This window comes from Canis aureus, chromosome 10, assembly GCF_053574225.1.
Source record: "Canis aureus isolate CA01 chromosome 10, VMU_Caureus_v.1.0, whole genome shotgun sequence".
NCBI classification, from domain to species: Eukaryota; Metazoa; Chordata; class Mammalia; order Carnivora; family Canidae; genus Canis; species Canis aureus.
The window spans coordinates 27,914,124-27,937,460 of record NC_135620.1 but is presented as its reverse complement, the minus strand read 5'-3'; the positions used below and the strand labels follow the sequence as shown (position 1 = coordinate 27,937,460).

Below are 23,337 nucleotides of genomic sequence, written 5' to 3'. Positions count from 1 at the left end.
CCACCGGGGCTGCCCTCAAAATATTTTAAAGCTGGTTGCAGACTAACATAGAAACTGCATTCCTGGGACCTCTCTTTTGTTATTCCAGCCCCTCTGCTTTGTTTCTCTTTATCTGTGGCCACTGCCATCTGGCAGGACATTTAGAGAGTAAATGTAAATCCTTGGAATGCTAATGAGCAGTCTCGAAGTGAGAAATCGGAGAGGGAACCTCTTTCCATGGAAAACGGCACTTATATTGTTTAAGAACACCTGGGACTGTCAAGGAGCTTCAGGCCCCACAGACACAGCCCATTCCTCTCACAGGAGGCGGGCAACACACTGGGCATTTAACAAAAAGCAACTGTTCTTCTAGAAGCTTGAATTTTTTTTTTTTTTTAAGATTTTATTTATTTATTCATGAGAGACACAGAGAGAGGCAGAGACACAGGCAGAGGGAGAAGCAGGCCCCATGCAGGGAGCCCGACACACAGGACTCGATCCCAGGACTCCAGGATCATGCCCCGGGCTGAAGGCAGGCGCCAAACCACTGAATCACCCAGGGATCCCCAGCTTCAGAGTCTTAAGAGTCCCAGGTGTTTAACCTAGCCTAATCACTAGTCTTCCAATATGCCATTATAAATGGAGAAAAGTTCTTGAGCTTTTATAATTCAGGAGCAGGCTGGATTACATTATTACTATCTGTATCAGAATGCTACTTTAGGACATTACAGAGTAATGGTTGTGGGTCTTGAATCCTGTTCTCTCCAACACAGAGATCCAAATCCGAGGCATTAAGAAGGAGTATAGGAGGGCAGCCCAGGTGGCTCAGTGGTTTAGCACCGCCTTCAGCTCAGGGTGTGATCCTGGACACCTGGGATCGAATCCCAGGTCAGGCTCCCTGCATGGAGCCTGCTTCTCCCTCTGCCTGTGTCTCTGCCTCGCTTGCTCTCTCTCTGCTATCTCATGAATAAATAAATAAAATCTTTTTAAAAAAATTGTAAAAAAGAAGGAGTATAGGAGGGTGGCTGTTACTCCTTCATGCTCATAGGAGAACTACCCAAATTTCAGGACTGCCAGATGTTGTAGATGGCCCTCTCTCAAGGAGGATACAGACCAAATACTGTGGTCACTATCCCCCTCCATTTACCAGCAGTGAAGCACACTATGTATTTTAAATGAAGGGCAAGGGGACAGTAACATGTGATGCCTCAGGGAAATGTCATTTGAAGTTAAACACAAATTTCTCCAAGCTATGTGAACTCTGGATTGGTGTTCTGTACCCCACAAGACTTCCATGTAAAATCCTAAAAACAAAACTAAAAAAAACAAACCTCATCTCCACTGTAACCGAAATCCAATTTGGTGGTATCATAAACATTCATGGTCATACCTTACCTGAGGACAGAGGGCTTCTAGTTGGCTTGCTGACATTCGAACAAGCTTTACACCTTCTTCATTGTTTGAGATGGAACAGGCCAAGTTGGCAACCTAGAAGAAAGGAACACCATAAAAAGATCTTTGAAGATTTTCCTTTTGATCCCTAAAGAAAACACAGGTATACCTACTCCCACCCCTGATCTTCTACAGAACACATGCCAAGAGCACCAATGGTGTTTAACTTCTCACAGATTGGTTACCTACTTTGGAAGATAAATTAATTTTTTAAAATCTCTGTGCTAAAGAGATTATATAGACTTGTAACAAAGGTCACACTGTAACTGGTGGCAGAACCTTAGAGATTTCAGGGCATATAACTCAGGCTTTACATGTGCTCTAACCTGCTCCAACAGCAGCTTCAGTAAGAGGTTCTCATGGTACAGACAACAACATGAGAAAAGCTAAGGAACCAAGGGCATCAAGAAAGAATAGTTGGTATTCTCAAATAAAAATATACTACGCAGCTGTTGTTGAAGAAATAGAAATTCTGAGTTGCTATTCTCATGTGACGGGTGAATGGATGCTTACTAAGCCAAGAGGAGTTTTACTTGAACACAAAGCTATTTTTCACCTAAGAAAATAGTGTTAAGGGCAGCCGGGGTGGCTTGGCGGTTTGGCGCCACCTTCGGCCCGGGGCATGATCCTGGAGTCCTGGGATGAAGTTCCACCCTGTGGGGAGCCTGCTTCTCCCTCTGCCTGTGTCTCTGTGTCTCTGCCTCTCTCTCTCTCTCTCTCTCTCTCTCTCTCTCATGAATAAATAAAATCTTAAAAAAAAAAAAAAAAAAAGGAAAATAGTGTTAAGACAACATCAAGATATACCCAAGACCATCTTCATCAGAAATGTAAAACAAAATAGGGATGATGTCCTATAGTTAAGAGCAAAACTGTCCTTTGACTGCATTTTTCAAAGCACTGACTGCTCAACTCTTTTCTGAATGGTACTGCCTCATCTGAACTAATCCTTTCCTTCCCACCCAAGCATCTTCCTGACTCTGCTCAGGTAGCCAGGAACAATCTTCCCAAGTTGTATCATACTTGCTCTGTGGAGGCCCTGCTGCTGCTGAGAAAGCCACTCTGTAGCAACTGTGAGGGTTGTGATCACTTACCCATGTTTCTAAATGAACAGGCTTGCCAATTCCATTAGCAATCCCAAGGACCAAATGAATACACACAGCGCTAAGACACATCTTTCCCCCAGTTGCAAATAGAGTTATGAATGACAGAGGTGCAGGCAGCTGAATGGCAGAGGCACTTTCTGGGAGCTTAAATGCCAGAGTAAACAAGGGCAAGGGCAATAACCTTTGATTTTCACTCCTTTACCTGACGTAAGCATATAAAGGCACAAGAAAAATTACATACTATTATGGCTGTTATTTGCAGTAGTATGTTTAGGGATTATCAGCTTTCTGTAAGCCTGTTCACTATCAGGATCCAGCAATGACTAACCATAAGAAGAAACAAAAGAAATAATGTGCAATTTAAACATAACATGTAAGGAAATGAAAAATTAAATCAGATCTTTAATGTTTAGGGGCCTTCAAAATCCTATAAAGAACTAACATTTATACTCCCTCTAAAGATTACAGTTCCACTTTCTAATAGCAACTGGACCTGGGCAACAAGGCACTAGTCTTCACAATGGTAACAGATAAAGTTGGCTGTAGATTTCTATTTGTTTACAGGTTACTGCAGAAGTGCCTGGGTGGCTCAGTTAGGTAAGCTGCCCACTCTGGGTTTCAGCTCAGGTCATGATCTCAAGGTCGTGGGATGGAGCCCAGTGTTGGGCTCTGACTGGGCTCTGTGCTCAGCAGGGAGTCTGCTAAGATTCTCTCTCCCTCTTCCATTGCCACCCCCCCCCCGCACTGTTTCCCTCTCTTAAAAAAAATTACTGCAAAACATGACCAAAACTGTATTTCATTGAATATGAAACTTTTAAAAAACATTATTCCTCAAATGTACATTTTATGATGCTACAGTGAAGGGTAAAGCTTAAATTAGACATGTTCATGAATCTGTAACTCCTATTGCTTCAATTCCTTAAAAAGACATTTTGAAAAACAAATGTAAAATTGGAAGGTTCATCACTGAATTAGCAGTTTAGGACTAATGACAATTCCCGGCGAAGTGAGCATACAAACACCCAGCATCCCCACACCACTCCTGCAACTTGGGAGGCCAGCCAAGTGTTAAATTCAGGAAGGTCTGTCACTGTGTTTCTATCTTCCATTCTCTAGTCATTACTACCACAACTTTACCTCAGTTTATACTCTCCCAATTTTATGAATCTGTAAAACCTAGAAAAATACTTAAATTAAGTAGCAAAGATTATGTAAACTACCATAACTGCAGATGAGACACTTGAGCATGGTGTGTGGCTAGGACTGAAATGGCTAACTTCTGTGAACCATCTTTCCTGTTTTCTAATGCAAACCCTAAAATAATGGTTATGGAAGACTTGTTCTTTATTTTAAAACATTACTTAAAATGGTTTCTGATGCACTGCTGAGGCAGTAATGTTCTCCAGGAGTACATTGCCTGTTTCAGGAGGCCACCCTGCCTGGCTGGGGAGGAGGAAGCGGGAGCCTGTCACTGACAGTCTTCTCCAGATGAATGAGCTTCTATTCACCCTTCAGGGACAGGGCTACTCACTTCTAACAATGACAAATTTGCAAGTGCAACATCTCAACCGTAGCTCTGCAGCTCTCAGAGAGACTCAAGAGGTTAACCTCATCTACTACCTCCAGGCTGGACTACAGTGAGAGCTGAGGGTGAGGAGACAGGTTTCCCTTAATGTATCCTTCTGGAGCTCTAGAAATTTGGGAGAGTAATTAATACTGAAACTGAGTAAGATTCTGAAGTTTAAAATAAAAATACTTAGCAGCTAACTTGTAGAGAACCTGGCACAGCACTCTAAGTACCTCTGTATTGGCTGTGAGAATAAATGTCTTTCTGCTATCACAGTAACTTGTGTATTCACAATTTAAACGTCTTTGATTCCTGTTAATGCAAGAAGTGGGCTAAGATTTAAGATTGTCTGACCACTAGCTTTGAAATCATGAAGGCCTCTTGCACTACTTACGCCTATACTGTGTAAATTTGGGCCCTGTAGAAGAGCAGAACATTTCAGAAAACCAGCAACTCCGTGATTTAAAACAAGACAAAACAAAACAAAACAAAAAGCCCTCAATTTTTGCTGGTTTCAGGAGTACTGCAGTAACAACTTACACTGTGGAGGGAAAAAAAAAAGTCACAGCCAGGCTGTGTCAGCCAATAAATATAACATCTAGACATTACAGAAAAGACAACTTTTCAGACATTTAGGAAAACTCTACCTTTATACTAGATTTTCTTCTATGAAATAAAATTTATGAAGTTCTATAGTAGAAAAACACCCTATTTTGACAATTCTCTATTATACATGTATTAATGACTTTAAATGAAACTGAAGTTTGTTTAAATACTAGTTGTTTCCCACTGCCTTGAGTAACTACTTCTCATTCATATTTGGCTGAGGTGCTCCACTGCCCTTTATTCTGGAGCATCTGAAGAAACTGAAGATTTCTTTTTGTTTGGGGTAATAAATTAAGGAACTATTAATGACCTAATAATAGCCTATACCCATTTTGTGGGAGAGAAACAAGTGAGAAGTACTTTGGAAAAGGGAGCTTTGAAGTCTAAGTAGTGATACCACAACCATAAGGCTGAAGAGATTGAAGCTCAAAACCTAAGTTACTCACCATTATGGCTTTGGGTCAAGCTACCACCTACGTTATCCTCTTTAAAATGGCTGAGTATGATCTCTCAAAAAAAAGTGCAGAATAACAATAACCCAACTTTCCAAACCTGCCATGCATTAAGTGAGAAGTCCCAACTGCACATCATCTAAATTTCAGAACCAGTTCTACTAATTACTCCCAAATCCACAAGCGACATGATGACGGAACAGAGGATGGGGCACTAAAAAATGAAGCAAGCATGGAAGACAGAAAAATTCAAAACTGAATTGTGGTACCGGCTGCATTCTTCTGTAAATTTAGTAAAAATCACTGAATTGTATACTTAAAAAAAGGAGTGAAGGTGAAGTTCATAGCCTATAATTTATACCTCAAAAAATCTTGGTCTGGAGACACCTGGGTGGCTTAGCGATTGAGTGCCTGCCTTCGCTCAGGGCCTAATCCTAGAGTGCCAGGATCAAGTCCTACATCTGGCTCCTTGCAGGGAGCCTGCTTCTCCCTCTGCCTGTGTCTCTGCCTCTCTTTGTGTCTCTCTCATTAATAAATAAATAAAATCTTAAAAACAAAACTTGTATTTTGTTTTGTTTTTTAAATGCAGGGCTAACCAGTTAATTAATTAATTAAGGAAAATTATCCAAAGCTGGCTATGAGAAGGCAGAAATTCAAAGAGGAAAAAGCAAACACTGGAAACTGTTTATACCGGGGTGGCGAATAAGAGAAATACAGTATGAGCCATTCTATGATCAGAATTTGGGTTTTTAATGCGTCAACACCATGGCCCTCATGAGGTAAATGTCTCTGATCTGGTTATGTGTTAGCGGTATCCCTAAACAACTGGCAGGAGCAAACATAAATGGAAATTTTCTCTGATGGAAGACAGTCTAAACCCTGGTCTCAAAGAATTCTCCTATGCAAAATGCCAGGAATGTTAATTTACTATAAAAAATGCAAGATGTACACAAGAAATAAGCTATCTTGGGCAGGAGTAAGCTAAACAATTGTGTAATCAGATCCATGACTGCAGATATTCAAATGATCAAAACTGGAGTATTAAAAAATATGTTCCTCGTGTTAAAAGAAAAAGTACGCAAAGGAAAACGTATTCAAAAATGCCTAGACATATTGGGAGAAGGATCAAAGTAGAACTTCTAGAGAAAATTAGTAACTTCTAGAAGTTGAAAATAATATCGACTAAATACTGTTAGAGAATTATTAATCTGTAAAGTCAAACTGAACAAATTATTTATGGAAACGAAGCATGGAATTAAGAGATGTGCAGTTAGACTGTGGTCTACTATTCAACTATGAGGGATTCATAAGGAAAGACAGAGAATGGGGGAGCAGCAACAGTGAAAGAGGTATCGGTTAAAAATTTGTCAGAGTGGATGAAATATAGTTTCAGATTTCAGTAGACAAATTTTAAGCAAGGTGAATAAAATCCATACCTGGACATACTATAGTGAAGCTTTACAACAACAAAGACAAGATCTTTAAAACAGTCAAAGTTAATACAAATTATTCACAAAGCAAGCTCAGTAAGATTGAATGCTGACTTCTCAATAGCAACAATGGAAGCCAGAGATGGGGAAATAATATCTTCAAATCATGGCAGGAGGGGGATGGGGGTAGGGGGAGTGCTCATCATGCAGAGATCATCTTAGGACTGTACATTCAATGAAATTATTTTTCCAACACGTAGGGCACAATAAAAATATTAAGACAACAAAAACCCAAAACAAGTTGATAGCATTTACACCAGACAGATCTTTCCCCTAGCTAAGAGTCTCTAACAAAAATGCTTCAGGAAGAAGGGAAGTAATTCCAGATCGAAGGCTTAACAACATGCGAGAAGAAAGGAGAAGCAATGAAAATAATCTATCAAGTACAATTTCAGCAAAGTTAAAAAAATGAATACAGAAACATCAATGGGGCTAAAGCTTAAAAGAACCAAAGTACTGGACAACAGTAATACTTGAATTGGAGAATGATGGAAGTTAAAGCATTCTAAAATTCTGACATTATTTCAGAAAGAGGAGAAGAGTGTTATTCTGTATGTTAGTAAATTGAACACCAATAAAAAAATAAATTAAAAAAAAAAAAAAAAAGAGGAGAAGATACTGATTAACCTAAACCTCTGAGTTTAAACATGCATGCTGTAACACCCCCAGCCACTACAAATAAAACAGTTTACCACTTACAAAGAAGAAGGGGAAAAAAATACGAGGTGAGAGGGCTCAATCAATCCAAAAGAGGAAAGATACTTAGAAACAGAGGAGGGATGGAAACTGAGGGTTAAGGACAAAGAACAAAATGCAATGGTACAAATCAATCCACATATCATAAAGGTAATGAATGTGTATGTACAAAACTCTCTAACTGGAAAAAAAAATCCAGCTAAACTGAGTAATAAAAAAGTAAACATATGCTCTTTATAAAATACATTTAAGACATAACAAAGGGGATCCCTGGGTGGCTCAGCGGTTTGGCACCTGCCTTTGGCCCAAGGGTAATCCTGGAGTCCTGGGATAAAGTCCCTCGATGGGCTCCTTGCATGGAGCCTGCTTCTCACTCTGTGTGTCTCTGCCTCTCTCTCTCTCTCTCTCTCTCATATGAATAAATAAATAAAATCTTTAAAAATAAAATAAAACATAAACAAAGGTTGTACACCATTTTTAAAAAGAAAGGAGAAAGCTATACTGGGATGATCAAAAGGAAGCACCGGACTCACAGCCCTCTGTCCTCCCCAATATTGTCGCTGGGAGGCTGAAGACCACATGCTAGGCACCTCACCAGATCACAGCTCTTTGCATCTTAACTCAGTGGCAACTGAATGATATGACCTTGCCTTTTAAGAGATTACGAGAATAAAAAAAGAGTCATGTGGAATCTGTCAGTGTTTTAGATAATAAAATGTTGAGGCCCTATCTATTTAATCATTAAATCTTTATATATAAATATATAAAAGACCCATGTAAGCATTCTTTTTTTTTTTAAATTAATTTATTTATTTATGATAGGCACACAGTGAGAGAGACAGGCAGAGACAGAGGCAGAGGGAGAAGCAGGCTCCATGCACCGGGAGCCCGACATGGGACTCGATCCCGGGTCTCCAGGATCGCGCCCTGGGCCAAAGGCAGGCGCTAAACCGCTGCACCACCCAGGGATCCCCCATGTAAGCATTCTTTTCACATTGTTTAGGGTAGGGTAGATTTATTTCCCATGAAAAAATGGGCATCTTCCCTCCATTCTAAAGACAAGGAGTGGGGCAACTGAGTGGCTCAGCCGGTTAAGTGTCTGCCTTTGGCTCAGTTTATGATCCCAGGGTCCTGGGATGGAGCCTTGAGCCCTGTGTCACCAGGGTCGCTGCTTCTCCCTCAGTCTCTGCCACTCCCCATGCTTGTGCTCTCTCAATCTGTCAAATAAATAAATAGTCCTAAAAGGGAAAAAGAAAAAAAAAAAAAAGACAAGAACTAAACAATTCATTGTTTCATCCCCCCCCCCCTTGCTACCAGGAAGTTCCTCGCCAAATCCAAATGCAGTCATTGTAATTATGGTTCAACACTATTATTCTTTTCATAGGTTCTGATTTTCTACATCTACATTATTTTATGATGTATATCTTTATTTGAAATGAGCCTTATCAAATCTAATTTTAGGAAGAGGCAGGATATAAATACAAGCATTTCTAGTAACAGGATTAGAAACTGTGACTTTATTTTTTTTTTAATTTTTTTTATTTATTCATGATAGGCACACAGTGAGAGAGAGAGCGGCAGAGACACAGGCAGAGGGAGAAGCAGGCTCCATGCACCGGGAGCCTGACGTGGGATTCGATCCCGGATCTCCAGGATCACGCCCTGGGCCAAAGGCAGGCGCCAAACCGCTGCACCACCCAGGGATCCCGAAACTGTGACTTTATTAAAATATCATGAACTATTTTAAACAGTTTGGCTATTTGGTACTTTTCTAAAGGCTTTTTTTTTTTTTTTTTTTAAGATTTTATTTATTCATTCATGAGAGACAGAGAGCAGAGGGAGGCAGAGACACAGGCAAAGGGAGAAGGAGGCTCCATGGAGGGAGCCCGACGTGGGAATCGATCCTGGGACTCCAGGATCATGCCCTGGGCCGAAGGCAGATGCCAAACCACTGAGCAACCCAGGGATCCCCTCTAAAGGCTTTAATTGTAAATCACCACCCAGATGATACAATAATAATTTCTATTTATTTTGTTATCGTACGTACACTTTAAAAGTTCCTATTTCTAACTGCCTGAGTAATTTCTCAGTACAGCTAGATAGGGTGTCTGCCTAAACATCAGTTCATCAGCTCTAGTGATATGCCAACACTTCTAGAGCAGGGTGAAGAATGGGCAATGAATGCTTCCTTGGTCATTCCTACTGATGCTCCAAGAGAAAAGAATCTGGATGTTCCCTGAAAACAAGGTTCCTCTACTACCTTCACAAGACCATCCTAAAATTTGACTAGGTGGTTAAGCTCAGCCAACAACACTTGTTTTGGGTATGACGTGTTAAAATAGTACACGCAAGACACTTGTTTTGCATAGCCTCATGCATCTGAATTTATAGACCTTTGAAAATGTGAGCAGACCAGCTCAACAGGCTTAGCAAATTCTTTTGGAATCCAAAGTCAGCATTCCTCCCCACCCCCCAAGAACACCAACTTCTTTTAACATACTACAGTCCTAAGAAAATGAAGCTTCGTTTCATTTGCTATTTACAAGAATTTCAGTCTACAGTATTATACAGAAGCGCTGATAAAATACTGAAGATGTCACAGGTGGACCATATAAGGTCAGTGTTCAATTCAAATACTCCTTAAAGAGCCTTCTTCAGGGCTACTCTACTGTGCATTATCAGCAAACCACAGAATATAAGTAATAATGCAGATCATTTGATTTGCAGTAAAAAGACTCATTAAAGCCATTAAGTCTTGCATAATGGGAAGTACTTTGGGGTGCAGATGGAGCATGGGGCAATGCAACAAGTAATGATAATCCAACTCAAAATTCAAAAGCATACCAGTTACATTTACTTTTTGGTTCTTAATACACAAAACAAGGAATGAGATACAATCTAATTGTAGCAAGTTCATTAAAATAAGAGGCCTATTTTATTTTTTTAAGATTTTATTTAATCACCAGACACACAGAGAGAAAGAGGCAAAGACACAGGCAGAGGGAGAGGGAGAAGCAGGCTCCATGCAGGGAGTCTGACATGGGACTTCATCCTGGGTCTCCAGGATCACGCCCTAGGCTGAAGGCGGCGCTAAACCACTAAACCACTGAGCCACCCAGGCTGCCCAAGAGACCTATTTTAATGCAAGCTCTGGGGCTGTGGAGAAAGGGATACTAAATGATACATAGTTTTTATAGGCAAGATCTCGTGAATGGCATTTTCCCTATTTCACTCTCAATTCATGAAATTGAAAAAGGACTTAGAAAAAAGCAAAATTAAAAGGGAAAACTGATTGCTCTTTAGCTATTAAGCTGCTCACAGCCAAAGGAGGTAGGCAAAGAATGAAGCAATTAAAATGGACACACGGGTGTTGCATTATTGACAAAAAGGTTAATATTTCCAACAAAATAAATTTTTTACCTCAATACACTTTAAATTGAAGAGCGACACAAAGAAATCATTAACTTGATATGGGAGGAAGAGTCAAGTATAAAAGCTGTTATCGTTATCCTGAAGCACAGCCTTGCCCTTTCATAAGATGAAAGAAAAGCCCTCAGTGCTAAACTGCAGAGCAGGAAAAAAAAAATGGTGAAAAGAAGCATCACCCAGCTCACCAGTTATGACCCTCAGCTCTCACTCCCTTACTCACTGACCTTGGGGACACACAGCCTCTGTACATTCCTCACATAAGAAAAGGGACTTCCATACCATGTGGTAATAGAATCCACTGACAAATGTGGTATGAGACAGGCAGAAGTCCTAGCCAGAACCTGAGAAAGTAAGTTAAGAACTACTTCACAGCAAACACTCCATTATTTGCTTTTTCAAATAAAACACAGTGTAATTTAGTAAAGATCCAATTGGCAGCCGGCTCCACACAGCCTTTTGGACACTAAATGGGTGCACACAGAGGAGCTGGAGAAATTTTCTCCTGCTTGTAAAACCTTAAGAGTCAGTATATGGTCTTTATTTGTGATATTAATCTTGTATTTCTACACTGTAATATACAAAGAAGGCACCATAAAAGGTTTCTATTTTTAAGTGGGTGTTATCCCTAATACTACTCAGAAACTATTTATATATTTGAAGTAACTTTACGTGACACCCCAAATTAAAGCATAACCTTTTTATATTATTTTACTTGCTCTGGAAAAAAAAGTATTTCTATTAAAGCAATAAATAAGACTTCCAAAAACCAAGTTAGCAAGTGCCAACACATCTGCTCCAATTTTATTTTGGTCATGTATTAAAATGCTACTTAAATAGCAGTTTTAGCTCAGCTTCCATTTAAAATGCTGATAAAATGGATAACTTTTTTCACGTATCATCTCAGTGCCGTTTATAACACATTATACAAAATAAACACACTATATAAATTATTTTGTCTTTCTCTCTCTAGTAGAGCATAACCCTTCATGGGGGTGGGGATTTTTGTTTTATTCATTACTATCTCCCCAGGGTCTAGAACAGTGACTGGGACATATCAGGAACACTATAAATATCTGTCGTAAGAATCTTTCACAATTTTTTTTCCTCCTTTTACTATAAGAAATTTGCTTTACTTTTTTTTTTTTTTTTTAAAGATTTTATTTATTTACTCATGAGAGATACAGAGAGAGGCAGAGAGAGAAGCAGGCTCCATGCAGGGAGCCCAACATGGGACTCGATCCCTGGTCTCCAGGATCACACCCTGGGCCGAAGGCAGGTGCCAAACCGCTGAGCCACCCAGGCGTCCCTGCTATACGTTTTAGAAAGCTTTGTGCTAGCAGACAAAAATATTGCTCAATATCAACTCATCTTTAAAAAGTTTCAAAATTTTCTCCTTCATCTTCACATCCCCCCAAATTTTACAATTCATCCCTTCATGCATACATTATACGGAATGATGTATTATGATGCTCTTTTGTATAAATATTACAAACACTAGAGAAGAAAATCGGGCTCAATAACAGTGATGTTCGGTCATAACATACAGCTCTGCATTTCTCAAAGTACGGTCCTGAGACCAGTGACTGAGAATCCTGGGGGACGGTGGTCCGGTGATCTGAAGGTTAAGCACCTAAGTTCTAGTACATTCATTCAACTAGTAGTTAGTGAGAGCACCTACTATGTTCCAGGCACTGTTCTAGGCCCATGTTCTCAAAGAATTTACATTCCTTTGGAGAATGAAGTAGGGAACAGAAAAATAAGAAAGCCAAACAGACCCAATAATTTCAAATAGTGAAAAATGCTAGGGAAGCTATAAAACAGGTGATAGGTTTAAAAAAAAATGGTGGAAGGTGGAACGGAGAGGATGAGGGATCCAGAAGCCTCTCTGCAGAGGTGACATTTGAGCAGAAACCTGAGGGTGAGAAGATAAATGGATAGAACATTCTAGGCAGAGAGCCCAGGCAGTGCAGAGGACATAAGGTGGTGATATGATGTTTGGCTTCACTTCAGTGATGAAGAACACATTTTCTAACACCCAATAAATCAGATCATGCAGTTTAGGGATCAAATGTGAGAAGAGTGCATCTAACCCCAAGGGGTAGCTATCATACAATAGCAGCACCCAAGTGTTCATGTGGAAAAAAATCTTTTTAAAGGCAGGGGTGGGGGTGGGGGGTTTGGACAAAAAGAAGAAGAGAAAGACTAGAGGCAGTTGGAAAGGCAGGCAGGGTACCTTATGTACTACAGTTCACAATGTGGTTTTAGGGGGGGCTTGGGTGGCTCAGTCAATTAAGGGACTGACTCTTGGTTTTGGCTTAGGTCATGGTCTCGAGGTCATGAGACAGCCCCATATCAGGCTCTGAGCTGAGTATGCAGCTTGCTTAAGATTCTCTCTCCTTCTGCCCCTGTTCCTTCCCCTGCCCCCAACTGCTCTCCCACACATGCACTCTGTGTGTAAATAAATACATCGAAAGAAAGAAAGGGAAAGGGAAAGGAAAGGAAAGGAAGAAAGAAAGGAGGGTTTTTAGGATATTATCTCAAGTGTGTCTAAAAAGCCACAGCTGAATGGGTCCTGAAGCAAAGGAATGATGTGATCTGATTTAAAGGGGTCATGTTGGCTGCTCTGCAAAAAAGAGACTAGAGAGGAACAAGAATCAGCTGGGAAGCTATTGCAGAACAGATAGGATGGCGTGGATTAGGGAGGCGATCATGGAATAAAGAATAGAATATGAAGACTTATAAATTAAATTTGGAATGTGAGGGGAAAAAGACAAATCAAGGATGACCTGACTTGAGCAACTGGGTTGAACCATGGCAAAAAACATGGGATGCCTGGGTGGTGCAGTGGTTTAGCGCCTGCCTTCGGCCCAGGGTGTGATCCTGGAGTCCCAGGATTGAGTCCCACATCGGGCTCCCTGCATGGAGCCTGCTTCTCCCTTTGCCTGTGTCTCTGCCTCTCTCTCTCTCTCTCTCTGTCTCTCATGAATAAATTTTTAAAATCTTTAAAAACAAAAAACCCAAAACCAAAACACAATTATGTTTATCAAAACATTAATGCAATAATGAAAGACTGAAACTAAAAAATTTACATGCCTAATGGCAGAGGACTAGTTAAATAAATGGACCAGTAAGCAATCAACAGAAATGTTATAAATGACTACTTCATAATTCAATAAAATGGCTATGATATGGCAAGCAGGAGGAAAACACATTATATCATAACACATTATGGTATCGTTTGCCTTGGGGCACCTGGGTGGCTCAGTAGGTTAAGTGACTGCCTTCAGCTCAGGTCATGATCCCAAGGTCCTGGTATTAAGTCCAATATTGGGCTCCCAGCTGAGTGGGGAGTCTGCTTCTCCCTCTACCCCTCCCCCCCAGTGTGCTCTCTCTCTCTCAAATAAAATAGGTATCATTTGCTTCAAATAAAACAAGCGTATCAGTTTTGTATATTTTTTTCAAAAGTCAACCTAAATAGAAAGTAAGTATATATCTACTCCAAAATGTTATCTCTTTTTTTTTTTTTTTTTTTATTCATGATAGTCACAGAGAGAGAGAGAGAGGCAGAGACACAGGCAGAGGGAGAAGCAGGCTCCATGCACCGGGAGCCCGACGTGGGATTCGATCCCGGGTCTCCAGGATCGCGCCCTGGGCCAAAGGCGGGCGCCAAACCGCTGCACCACCCAGGGATCCCTCCAAAATGTTATCTCTTTTTCTTTGTGTTTTCACTTTACAAATTTTCTAAAATGCAACTCATAAGTTTTATAAATAACTGTATTTTTAAATGGCAGTATCCCAAAACCACACCAACTAATCTGGTGCTTTTATTCTCCTCAGGCACCTTGGTCCATAGGGATGCTTTCAAAAACTCCTGATATACCTCTAATATTGAGATAACAGCGAAGGGGCAAATGAGCAAATGAGCCTAAGCACTGCTGTTATACAGTAACCCTGAACAAGATCTGGCTGGTGAGAGCTTTTATGTTGAGTCTAGATCCCTACCACAATGGCACAGCATCCCCAAATGGTTCTGGGAAAAGCCTGGCTGCAATTCATTGCTGAAGAGAACATTTTCTAACACCCAATATATCAAGACTACCCGGTATAGGGATCAGATGTGAGAGGAGTGCATCTAAGCCCACAGAGTGGATATCTGATACACAGCAGCATCCAAGTATTCATGGGGAAAATTGGGAAATAGAAAAAGAAAAAAAGTATTGGACAGCACAGTAACAGAATCTCCTGTGGGAGGCTGACAGCTGGAATCCACAAAGCTGATGCTAGAATACAAACTATTTTTCCTATAGTTATCCCAATGTTAGTGGGGTGATCATGGAAATTACCAAAAAGGATATACAGGAATAAGGTAGACATGTGTTATCTAGATAATTAAGCGAGCAAGATAAAAATAAAGACATTCTAAACAGACTGTTGGGTGACGGGCACTAGGGGTTATTCTGTATGTTGGTAAATTGAACACCAATAAAAAAAATTATTAGAAAAAAAATTAGGAGAAAAGAGAAAAAAAAATAAACAGGCTGGATGGCCAAATATATACTAAGAATTATTTTAATCAAGAGAATGATTTCTAGTGGCAAGCTGAAAGGTTCTAGGAATTTAAATTTTTTTGAGCAGCCACATTAAAAAAGATGCAATTAGAAAAAAATTTGCTGTTTTAATCTCAAGATATTATATTTCAACATGTCATCAATACAAAAAGCTAATAAGATATTGTACATTCTTTTTCCATACTGTTTCATCCAAATCAGGTATGTAAATTACACTTAAAGCTCTTCTCAACTCACATGTGTACAGCAGTAAAAAAAAGACAGAGTAGTTCCAGAAAAGGAGATTGTGGCTTCCCTTTCCCAACCACCAGAAAACCCAGCAAAGTCCCCCCACAGAAGCAGTCCAAGAAAATGTAAGTAACAATACACGAATGTTACATTGAAGGAGATTTACATACCAGAATGAGAATCTATGATTCTATGAGGAAAAAACTCACTCTCTGTGGTGTGAAGAAAAGGACCCAATTCCTGAGAAAAGACAACCTATCTCCCAAAGGGAAGAACCTCCAGGGATAAGAACAACAAAAACAATGCAAGAAGAACCAGGTAAGAAAAATGGTATGTCACTGGGTAAATGGCCACAAACAGGATGCAATATGGCTGTAGGAAATAAACAGCCCTGTCTTACCTCTTCCATGTGGCTTTATGGCTGCATAGCCATCCACCGGACAACCAGGCATTTCACATTCCTTCAAGATGGGGAGGTGTATATTAAAGAATATTCAGTCTCTGTCTTGGTTTCCAGGAAGGAAACTTCCAGGTTGAGATTGCTTTAGTTAATGATAGGAATGTCTTTATTATTCCTCATTGGCCCTGATAATTTATGCTAATGAGGTAACTCCTAGTGGACCCCTAGGTATGTTATGGGAAGCACAGCACTCTCCTGAGTTCTAGAATTTGTTCTAGCATATTATCAGACCTCAAGTGGGCCATGGGAAGCCCTCAAATTCGTAGCCAGTTGATCAGAAGTGGAGGCAGCCTGGGGACACTCCAAGCTTGCAGCTGGCATTTGATTTTTTTTGTTTTGTTTTGTTTAAATTTATTTATTTATTTATGATAGACATAGAGAAAAAGAGAGGCAGAGACACAGGAAGAGGGAGAAGCAGGCTCCATGACGGGAGCCTGACGCAGGACTCGATCCTGGGACTCCAGGATTGCGCCCTGGGCCAAAGGCAGGCGCTAAATCGCTGAGCCACCCAGGGATTCCCCCTCCCCCTTTTTAAAGATTTGTTTTGTTTTTTTTAAAGATTTATTTATTCATGAGACACACACAAGGGGGGGGGGGGCGGACGGGACACAGGCAGAGGAAGAAGCAGGTTCCATTCAGGGAGCCCGACGTGGGACTCGATCCCGGGGTCTCCAGGATCAGGCACTGGGCTGAAGGCGGCGCTAAACCACTGAGCCACTGCGGTTGCCCTGCAGCTGGCATTTGAAGTACAGCATTCATGTGAGGGGCGTTATGGGAACTCCTAAATTTAAAGCTACTTGGGTCAAAAGAACATGTGGCCGCTTGTATCTACAGTGAGAACAATCCTGTTGGGGATCGTGCCCTTTACCTGTGGGGTCTGTGCTAACTGCACATGGTCAGCACAGAATGTTACTTCAGTATTTCATTCTATTTTATCGTGTTTTTTACTGCAGTATTTTAGAAACACAAACCTATTTGGCAGAATTCTCAGTGGCTACAGAATCTGAGCCTCTCATTTCCTGACGAGGCCACTAGCCCTACTCAACTTTCTCAAGTACTCTTACTTCCCCTAAATCCCAAGGAAAAAACTACAAATGGCTACAAAAGCCAATTTCAGCGGACATTTACTCCCATTTAAGGGGAACTAATGAAACAAAAAGTATAGAGATAACAAAACAAATGAAGTATTTCACCTTTGTTTATTAAAACAAGTCTCTACCTAGTTCAGAGCTCATCATAATATAATAGTATTATGGGGAAGAGAAGCCTTGACAATGAAGAATAACGTTCTGCCTTGAGTCAAGAATTTTAGGCTTCTACAACACTTTTAAAACTCATTTCCTTCTCAAGCACATATGCAATTATATATTCTAGTATCTCTATTACCATAAATGCAATTCAACTGTTTGTAGAGTGGTAGTACAAAGCCTTTAGTTATGCCTCAAGCAATAAAAAGGATGTGTCATTTAATACACATATAAGTATGGGAGAAAGGGGTGATAAAGAGGTCAGAATGGAGTTGTATTAGGGAACACAAACTCTAAACTCAAAGGGGCCTCTGTTTAAAGTAGAAGCATGGACAATGCTCCTGAAGCAGGATCTCCAGAGCCACCAGGTACACATAACACTTCTCACTGTCCACTACACTAGCAAGCTCAAAAGGCACAGCCCTCACTGCTGGAGAACCTTAGGTAAGTGACTTAACCTCTCTAAGCCTCTATTTCCTTACCAAGAAATGCTATTGTGGAAAATGCACTATATTTGCATACACCTGGTTGTACAGCAGATGCCCAGCAAGTGTCAGTTGTGTTGATGAGGAGGACACAGCAGACCCAAATAAAGAGCCCTCCAGCACTACAGACAAGGGCTTATTACCCTCTGAGGTTCAGGAACCAGGCTCAGGGACCACAATGAGCCCATGCCACTACCAATACCTGTTACTCTAGGCCTTGAGCTTACAGTGTCCTTGCTTTCGTCTTATAGGCATACTTCCTGATATGGAGACTACTTATAGAAGGTTGGCTTCCTTTGTATATACCTTGTGCTATCGTGTGACTACTGTGAACAAAATAATGCTTAATGGAGACACAAAATAATACTCTTCTGATTTTAATTCCAAATGAGACAATCATTAACTTATATAGAAGATGGACCTGGGATCCCCGGGTGGCGCAGCGGTTTAGCGCCTGCCTTTGGCCCAGGGCGCGATCCTGGAGACCCGGGATCAAATCCCACGTCGGGCTCCCGGTGCATGGAGCCTGCTTCTCCCTCTGCCTGTGTCTCTGCCTCTCTCTCTCTCTCTCTCTGTGTGACTATCATAAATAAATTTTAAAAAATTAAAAAAAAAAAAAAAAAGACGACGGACCTATGACTTACAACTATAGAGTCAACTAATTTTTGACAAAGCAAGAAAGAATATCCAATGGAAAAAAGTCTCTTCAAAAAATAATGTTGGGAAAATTGGACATCACACAGAAGAATGAAAATGGACCAGTTTCTTACACCAGACACAAAAATAAATAAAAATGGATGAAAGACCTAAATGTGACATAAGGAACCATCAAAATCCTATAGGAGAACACAGGCAGCAAATTCTTTGACCTTGGCCATAGCAACTTATTAGACACGTTGCCAGAGGCAAGGGAAACAAAAGCAAAAATGAACTACTGGGACTTCAAGATAAAAAGCTTCTGGGCAGCCCCAGTGGCTCAGCGGTTTAGTGCGGACTTCGTCCCGGGCGTGATCCTGGAGACCCAGGATCAAGTCCCATATCGGGCTCCCTGCATGGAGCCTGCTTCTCCCTCTGCCTGTGTCTCTGCGCCTCTCTCTCTCTGTGTCTCTCATGAATGAATGAATGAATGAATGAATGAATGAATGAAGATAAAAAGCTGCACAGAGAAAGGAACAATCAACAAAAACTAAAAGGCAGACTACAGAATGGGAGAAGATATTCAAAAATAACATATGTGATAAAGGACTAGAATCCAAAATCTCTGAAAAACTTACAAACTCAACACCCCCAAAAAACAACCCAGTTAAGAAATGGGCAGAAGACGGGGATCCCCGGGTGGCGCAGCGGTTTGGCGCCTGCCTTTGGCCCAGGGCGCGATCCTGGAAACCCAGGATCAAATCCCACGTCGGGCTCCCGGTGCATGGAGCCTGCTTCTCCCTCTGCCTGTGTCTCTGCCTCTCTCTCTCTCTGTGTGACTATCATAAATAAATAAAAATGAATAAATAAAATAAAAATAAATAAATAAATAAATAAAAGAAATGGGCAGAAGACACAAAGAGACTCTCCCCTCCCACCCCGAAAAAAAAAACCATCAAGATGGCTGGGGTGCCTGGGTGTCTCAGTCAGTTAAGCAGCTGACTTGGGCTCAAGTCATGATCTCAGGGTCCCAGGATCAGCCCCTATCAGGCTCCTCACTCAGCAGGGAGTCTAATTTTCCCTCTCTGATCGTCCCTCTCCTTGCTTGCTCTCTCTCAAATAAATAAATGAAAAAAATCTTTAAAAATAATTTAAAATGAGAAGATATCCAGATGGCTAATAGACACATGGAAAGATGCTCAACATCACTCAGCATCAGGGAAATACAAATCAAAACCATGATGAGATAGCACCTCAAACCTTTCAGAACGGCTAAAAATTAACACAAGAAACTAGAGGTGTTGGTGAGGATGTGGGGAAAGGGGGACCCCCTGGAACTGTTAGTGGGAATGCAAACTGGTGCAGCCACTGTGAAAAACAGTATGGAGCTTCCTCAAAAAGTTAAAAATAGACTACCCTATGACCCAGCCATTGGATTACTGGGTATTTAACCAAAGGATACAAAAATACAGAAGGGCTACATGCACCACAATGTTTATAGCAACATTATCAATAATAGCCAAAGTATGGAAAGAACCCAAATGTCCATCAACTGAGAAATGGATAGGGATGTGGTACATATACACAATGGAGTATTACTCAGACATTAATAAGAATGAAATCTTACCATTTGCAACAGACAAGGATGGAGCTAGATTGTATTATGTTAAATGAAACAAATCAGAGAGAGAGACAAATACCATGTGATTTCACTCATATGTGGAATTTAAGAAACCAAACAGATTAACTATTATGGGGCTGGCAGGGAGGTGAGGAATAAACCAAAAGAGACTCTTAAAGATAGAGAACAAATTAAGGGTTGATGAAGGGAAATGGGTGGAGGATAGCAAAAGGGGTGATGAGTATTTAAAGAGGGTACTTGTCATGATGAGGAATGCATGTTGTATTTAAATGATGAATCACTGAATTCTACTCCTGAAATCAATACTCCACTATAGTTTAACTAAAATTTAAATTAAAAAAAAAAGGAAAAAGACTGATCTGTGTATTCTGTACATAATCAATTTAGGTCAAGGAACATTTAATTGGTAAAAGAAAACCAGATGTAAAATTAGTAATGCATTTAATATGACCACTGATGTTTTCCTTGGAATATTTTTATGGCATTAACCTGGCCGAATGTCATTATAAATACAAATGTACGAGACATACACTTTATATAATAGGCCAATTTTCTGTTCTAATATAATGACCATCTTACCAAATGGTCTACGGAATACCTTTTCCAAATATTAGATATTCTACATTAACGTTACAAAATCAAGTAACTTGAGTATGTGCTTACTATGGGTCAAACTTTAAAAATAAATAATGAGTAAGTTAAACAATAACATAATTTCACTTATCAAAAAGCAGTAGCAAGCCCAACTTATCTGGAAATTAAATAGCAATTGACTTCCCTTTTTTCTTCTCATCTTACAAAACAACCACTTGGATAGATTTCTACTGTTCAAACATACCTAATTAACAGCAAGTTTCTTCAACTTTAAAACATGATAACTGGAATGAGTCTATATCTCAGACAAAGAGTTAAGCACCTGACATACATCATCTCTTTCAGATCTCAAAATAATCCATAGACAGGTATCATTAGTATCCCTCATTTTGCAGAAAAGAAATGGAAATTTAGAAAGGTTAAGTAATTTGCCAGGGTGCAGCCTAGGATATAGACCATGCAATTTCTTCAAATTCTAGGCACTACTATCCCCTTCTACAGTGTTTTGTAAGTTCAGGTATGTCATGACCTATCTTTATTTGCATTAACATTAAGTGGAAATGTTAAGTTTCTAGGACGTAGGAACTATCCATATTTAATCACGCACATAATTAATGTAAATTGACCAAAATGGTAGTTTGGCATAGATGTAAAGTAATGATACTTTGACCTTATACATACTGTATATTAGGTAAGCCCCTAATATTTTTTGATTAAATGATATGATTTTTAAAAATCACCACACTCTATCAAGTTACCTACATTTAATGAAACTGCTAATACACTTACCTCTATTAATTTGTTAGCATGTTCACGAAAAACTTGGGCATATTCCTTAACTTCTTTCTCATTTCCATTCTTTGCAGCTTCAATCAATACTAAAAGTGGAACGTTGGTTTCCAAAAATGAATCTGAAACATGGTCCATGACGGCTTTGCGGAGCTAATAAATAAATTGTAAAAATTTGATTTTATTTCTACCAAGGAACTAGGCAATTTTTCTCTTGTACTTTTAAATCTTAATGGAAGCTCATGAAAGCCTGCCTATACTTATACAAGGATCACTCATGTAAGCCATGCAGTTATATAATCTGCAACATAGGAAACATGATCCTGAAAATAATGGTTATGCTATAGTTACAGCGTTTCAGCAATAAAATCTCAGGTTTCAAGATAATACCCTTTTTTATCCTTGGGAATTACAAACCTGAAGTTTTTATCTTAAAGGAATAAAAGCAAAGCTGAACAGAAAGCAGATCTGGGCTGAACTGACACATCACCTTGGAATATATGTCATTAGCCTAAATGGCTAACTAAAAATGAAAAGAGAGATTAAGTATTTTATAGTTTATCTGAACAGGGTTAGCAGCACACTGTAAACCTTACACCTGAAAGGTTATCTTTATAAACATTTCTGACACGACTTTACCATAAGGAAAACAAATACACATTCCATCAATTTTGCTTTTTATCAAACATGATCAATAAAATGCCGCCTTACTAAAGACTGGAAACTATTATTACTATGAACTTTGTTTTAAATCGTAATACATTGTTTTTTAAATTCAACCCTATGTTTTTTAAACACTAAAACTCAATTGGATTCTAAAATGTTAATGGGAAAAAAATTAAAATAAAAATAAAATGTTAATGGGACTATATAACAAATGAAGAGACTCTTTCCTATGTATTTACTAAGAAAACTGAGCAAATGAAATTATCTCTAGACCCACCTATTTATACTGGAAAAACATCTCCCCTAAGGATCTAAGGGAGCTTCAAATGTGTAATCAGAATGGGGCAAGTCAAGTAAATAACTGCGATTTCTGTTTCTCCTGGATGTAAGCTAATATCACACAATCCTTCAGGATTTTGTCACAAGTCCCCAAGTCATTGTAAATTCATTTTCTTAGCTGTACATCCTTTTCACACTAGACCTAATTTATTCAGTCCATCCCGGTGGGACTGTATTATGCCAGGCCCCAAAAGATTTTATTAGTCATTTAGAACCTTATTAGCCATCAAAGAGAGATAAGCAGTTTCCTATGGAAAAATCTATCCTTTATGCCAATAAAACAAATGAGCTCAGTATTTATCAAAATTTTAACCAAAACTACAAAAGTGAGAACTTGGGAAAGCAACTGACAATTTTTCCAGTTTACCTGTCTACGTAAGTCCCTTGTCTTCTTGGTCATTTTATCTATGGCAGAATTGAGTGCATCACTTCTTTCTTTACGTCCAGCCTGGAAAATAAGAGATACACATTTTAATGACTCATAGGGAAATGTAATTATACCCAATATCTATTTTTGTTCAAATCAACATTTTCTTAAAAGTCGTTCTTTTTCTTTTTTAAGCCAAAGATTGGAAAATAAATGGGCTTATTTAGGGTAGGGGAGAACCATGTGGCTTTGGTTATAAAAACCTAAGCTTACAATGCTTAGGCTCCGTATTATCTGATGGCAGGACCTGCCGGGGTTTTAGCACAAGAAGACAAAAGCCAAGGCATGACTTTCACTTAAAAGGTTCCGCTTACACCAATTTCATTAATGAATCGGTTCTCCTTGAACTGCAACCACAAACAGGTTACACCTGATTTTGATGAACTCTGAGACATGAATGTCAAAGATGGTACCTGGCACTAAAACAACGTGAAACAATGAATTTTAAAGTTAAGATGTACCATGATAGATCACAGTTAATA

General features: G+C 39.6%; 1 protein-coding gene across 2 annotated transcripts in view; it reads right to left on the bottom strand.

Annotated features, from left to right (window-relative positions):
- The window catches only part of CTNNA1 (catenin alpha 1), a 186,105-nt gene that overhangs the window by 27,265 nt on the left and 135,503 nt on the right, over window positions 1–23,337 (bottom strand). For both annotated transcript variants that reach the window (XM_077911874.1, XM_077911873.1), the window contains exons 8-10: window positions 22,796–22,876; window positions 21,424–21,576; window positions 1,375–1,467 (exon numbers count right to left, since the gene is read on the bottom strand). In XM_077911874.1, coding sequence (XP_077768000.1) covers window positions 1,375–1,467; window positions 21,424–21,576; window positions 22,796–22,876 — 327 coding nt within the window. The remainder of the gene's footprint in view (window positions 1–1,374; window positions 1,468–21,423; window positions 21,577–22,795; window positions 22,877–23,337) is intronic.